The sequence below is a fragment of the Vulpes lagopus genome, chromosome 8, assembly GCF_018345385.1.
Source record: "Vulpes lagopus strain Blue_001 chromosome 8, ASM1834538v1, whole genome shotgun sequence".
Lineage (NCBI taxonomy): Eukaryota > Metazoa > Chordata > Mammalia > Carnivora > Canidae > Vulpes > Vulpes lagopus.
The window spans coordinates 51,605,157-51,610,318 of record NC_054831.1 but is presented as its reverse complement, the minus strand read 5'-3'; the positions used below and the strand labels follow the sequence as shown (position 1 = coordinate 51,610,318).

The 5,162-nt window shown below is 40.1% G+C and overlaps 1 protein-coding gene across 1 annotated transcript; it reads right to left on the bottom strand.

Annotated features, from left to right (window-relative positions):
* Positions 1-1,610: 1,610 nt before the first annotated feature.
* LOC121497497 (serine-rich coiled-coil domain-containing protein 1-like) lies at positions 1,611-4,158 on the bottom strand. The gene is given in 2 exon segments (XM_041767184.1): positions 1,611-3,170; positions 3,173-4,158. Coding segments are annotated over 2 exon segments (2,202 nt in total). The 5' UTR covers positions 3,909-4,158; the 3' UTR covers positions 1,611-1,704.
* Between the last annotated feature and the right edge of the window lie 1,004 nt (positions 4,159-5,162).

Below are 5,162 nucleotides of genomic sequence, written 5' to 3'. Positions count from 1 at the left end.
ATGTGACCTCCAAACCAGCTCTGCAAGAAATTTTAAGGGAGACTCTTAAAATTCCCCTTTAAGAAGAAGTTCAGTGGAACAATCCACAAAAACAAGGACTGAATAGATATGATGACACTAAACTCATATCTATCAATAGTAATTCTGAACGTGAACGGGCTTAACGACCCCATCAAAAGGCGCAGGGTGTCAGACTGGATAAAAAAGCAGGACCCATCTATTTGCTGTCTACAAGAGACTCATTTTAGACAGAAGGACACCTACAACCTGAAAATAAAAGGTTGGAGAACCATTTACCATTCAAATGGTCCTCAAAAGAAAGCAGGCGTTGCCATCCTTATATCAGATAAATTAAAATTTACCCGGAAGACTATAGTGAGAGATGAAGAGGGACACTATATCATACTCAAAGGATCTATCCAACAAGAGGACTTAACAATCCTCAATATATATGCCCCGAATGTGGGAGCTGCTAAATATTTAAACCAATTAATAACCAAACTGAAGAAATACTTTGATAATAATACACTTATACTTGGTGACTTCAATCTAGCTCTTTCTATACTCAATAGGTCTTCTAAACACAACATCTCCAAAGAAACGAGAGCTTTATTTTTTTTTCATGTAAATAAATATATTTATAATTTTATTTTAACACCATGGTTTAAACCCAGCATTTGATCATTCATATTATATTACATAATGACTCTAATAATTTAAGAAATTTTATAACATACATTTGAATGTTACTACCATTAATTACAATTATTTCATTGCCTATTTGCAAAATATGGAGAACTCTGTAAAACCTGATTCTTCTCAGCTCTGTGACTCTTCTGTTGCCCTTGCACCCTGCCCACAATACTGAATCGTTTCTGAGCTGTGTCCCTTACAATAAACTACAACAATAAACTACAACATTCAGGAGTGCCTTGCTGCTGCCTGGCCATTTAATAATTAAAGTGTGCTATTATAAAAAAGGCAATAAACAGGGATACAAAGAAATCAGGCAGTGATGCCAAGTCCAGAAGACAAGCATTCTTTCATGACACATTCAAGAAACTTCCCTCAATATGAGGTCAGTCAGTATCCAATAAACTTTCTTTACATGTTTAGAGATATAAATACAGGTTTTTTACTTTCTATATAGTTAGAATAAGACTTTTATTTATTTCATTTGAAGACATACTGCTTTCATCTTTTGGTCTCAATACAAGAGAAACAGAGAATTTGGTTCTTCAGTAGGAAATGTACCCCTCGGATGGGAGAAATTAGCACTGTTTTCAAACTTACGTAATGTGCACAGAATACATGGTAAAATTAAGTGAAGAGTATTACCAGAGAGACAAAGGATATGGTGGACAAGGTTGAACAAAAAATGTGCACTGCCAAGTGGAATGTTACATTTAGAAATAGCTTGCATATAGAAATAAATTTTAAATAAATCTTTTTGTTGTCACAATACAGTAAGAATAAGGTAGGAATATGATAGTTCAATCTTCAGTTTTTTGTGCAATTTTTACAAATGCAGAAAGTGTGAAATATTTGGAATGGAAACATTTCTGTATTACATACTCTGAGAAAGAGCTAAAATATGAAATTATGGAAAGTTGATTTTATTCAATATTTAAAATGTCACAGATTGGTGATACATTGCTTATGGTCAAATGATTTAACCTAGGTTGAAATATGTACTGGTTTAAATTAACCTTCAGTGCATGTAGGATTCCACAGGGCATCATAGCCTAGAAGTTCAGTCTGTGTGGATTTATCTACTCTTGAAGCAAAAGCCTTCTGTAAATGCTGGACTTTTTCCAGCTCTTCCTGAAGTTGGGAAATGAGTTCATCCCGTTCTTTCAGCTGCAGCTTCAGCAGTGAGCATTCATCTTTCATTATATCCTTGAAAGGCAATGGCTCTTCAGTAAGAGGACTAACAGGAAGTGAAGTGGTGCTACTTGCCGGGCTCATGTCTGCACTCTCTTGAAGAACTCTCTTCATCTTTAATAATAACGTCTTGACGGCTGTGCAGTCCTGTAACATCAGTCTGAAGGGCAGAGAATCAAGGCCTCCATTTTCTTCCACACCTTGCAGGGGCCAGTCTGCAGATGGACTGCTGGGCATTCGGCTGATATGGGAACACCTGACTTCCTGATCAATGTCTTTTGTTAATTTCAGGGACAGATTCTGTTTAGAAGATTCAGGAAATTTTAGTTCTTCTCTTTTCTTCTTTTCTATTGTTGGTTCCAGAGGAGTGAGAACCACAGCAGCACATGAGACTACAGAGTGGTATGAATCCTCCTGGCAAACCGAAGGATGAAGATTCTGTTCCTCTAAAAATTCTAGATCAAGCATTAGATCATCTTCATCCAGTTCACAAGATCCCAAATTATTCAAAACATCCATGCTGTTCATTTTTGAAGATGATGAACCTGCTCTTTGCTTTCTTAGACTATTTACTTCTTCTACATTTCCATCTTTTGGTTTCAAAACCATTCTGCTACTCCCTGCAGTTCCTTCAGATGAGGATCGCAGTCGCCTTTCTATAAATCTTCCTTCACGATATGGACTGAAGCTACTGGCAAGAACTTTGGCAGGATTTGATTCGTATCCATATGATGTTTTGTTAAAAATATGATGATCAGCAGAAGAGGGTATTATCCTTGAATCTGAAATAGGATGAATCCCTTTAACACGGTCAGCTATTGCTTTATGCTGCTCATAAAATCCAAGTTTCCTTGGGGAGCTTGTCGTCAACATTGTTTCACCATTTTGTACTACCATATGTTCTTCTCTTTGCATGTCTCCTGATAGGTGAGCCTCTGAGTTGTTCCCATTCATAACAGGTAGTTCAGTGATTTGCAATAACACTTCCTTCTGATTAGCAGCAGAGGTTTCTGGTAAGGAATTAGATTCAGTGCTACATTGGCCTTCTAACCTGTATTTTCCAGGAGACATAATTGCACAGGGAACAGTTCCCATAAGGTCTATTGTTGTCTTTGTAACAGCAGCAGGATTGGAAGAGATCTGAGAGGTAGAATCATTGTGGCCAAAGTTGTCACAGTGGGATGCCATGCTCCCACTTTTAGGAAATGCATCTGCTTCAGACACAGAATCTTCAGTCAAGGCTAAGAATTCAGAAGGTGTCTGAGCTGTTGTAAGATCAGCAGAAGCAATGGAGATTGTAAAGAACTTCCTGCCCGTTCTGTTACATCCACAGAACAAGATGGAGAAGCTCTTACTAATACAGATTCTCTCTCTTGGTACTGTGTAATTTCCAATGAGAATCCAGATTGTTTTACCAATGAAATGGATTGACTCTGTGGAACTGGCTTAGAAAACTTATAGTGAGATGAAAAAGATTTAGTAAGTAGCTTTTTTGTTGACTGCTTAACAGAACGGCGAGTTTGTTCTTCTGTAAATCCAGAATCATCCCCCTCACTTTTGCCAGAACTTAGGCAATTTATAAAAACATTCTTATTAGTTGAGTGCTCCTTTACCCTTTCAAAATCTTCTGTCAAAGATCTTGTTATCTTCTTATTTCGTGAACTACTAAAACCAACAGAATGTCTTCCCCTGGTTTTAATATGTTCTTCCAAACTTAGTTTTGGCATACTGCTATGACCAGATTGAGCACCATTTGAAATACTAAGGTTCTGATTGGTAGTGTCTTGCTTAGGTTCACTCCCTTTCTTATGGTGGAAACTAATGGAAGGAGTACGGAAGATGCTTCTGCGTTTACCTGTACTACCTGAGCTTGAGTTAGTGCTGGAAGGAGAGGAACTGTGGACACCAACTGTATTACTGGAGGAGGGTGAAGAAGGAAGAGAATCATGTCTTCTGCTAATACTTCTTCTGAATATTGGCAACCGGGAGACCAGGGTAGATCGTCTTGATCCTGAGTCCCCCATTGGGACTCCAAGGCTTGCACTGTGATAGCCAACTTAGCAGCCTTGAAGGGCTCCGCGCCGCTTGTTAAGGCTTCTCCGGGGCACTCAGAAATGTATGTCTTCGGGGCTCGGGGGTGTCTTTCCCGGTCCCCTCCTCTGCCCTCCTTCCCCTTCTCGGCCGTTGGGCTCCTTCTCCACTCCCGGTTGCAGAGCCGAGCTGCGTTTTTTAATGATCCTCCTCCTGCTGCAGCCCGCGGCCGCAGCGCCGCTCTGCCCGAGCCACCGCTTCCCAGGCAGTCATGTTGAGACAGACACGGATTGGCAGTCGGTCGGCGACTGTTTGTGGCGAGAGAGAGCAGAGCGGAGCAGAGCAGAGGAGGGCAGGGGAGGGACGTGGGGAGGCGCTTCCAAGTGTGTGAGTGCGCGGAGTGTGACTGCGCGGGGAACGCCGAGGCCCGGGCGGCGGCCGCGCTCCCCGACTCGAAACGAGAGCTTTAAATGATACACTGGACCAGATGGATTTCACAGATATCTACAGAACTTTACATCCAAACTCAACTGAATACACATTCTTCTCAAGTGCACATGGAACATTCTCCAGAATAGACCACATACTGCGTCACAGATCGGGTCTGAACCGATACCAAAAGATCGGGATAGTCCCCTGTATATTCTCAGACCATAATGCCTTGAAATTAGAACTTAATCACAACAAGAAGTTTGGAAGGACCTCAAACACGTGGAGGTTAAGGACCATCCTGCTAAAAGATGAAAAGGTCAACCAGGAAATTAAGGAAGAATTAAAAAGATTCATGGAAACTAATCAAAATGAAGATACAACCGTTCAAAATCTTTGGGATGCAGCAAAAGCAGTCCTGAGGGGGAAATACATCGCAATACAAGCAGCCATTCAAAAACTGGAAAGATCTCAGATTCAAAAGCTCACCTTACACATAAAGGAACTAGAGAAAAAGCAACAAATAGACCCCACCCCCAGCAGAAGAAGACAGTTAATTAAAATTCGAGCAGAACTCAATGATATCGAGACCAAAAGAACTGTGGAACAGATCAACAGAACCAGGTGTTGGTTCTTTGAAAGAATTAATAAGATAGATAAACCATTAGCCAGCCTTATTAAAAAGAAGAGAGAGAAGACTCAAATTAATAAAATCATGAATGAGAAAGGAGAGATCACTACCAACACCAAGGAAATACAAACGATTTTAAAAACATATTATGAACAGCTGTACGCCAATAAATTAGGAAATATAGAAG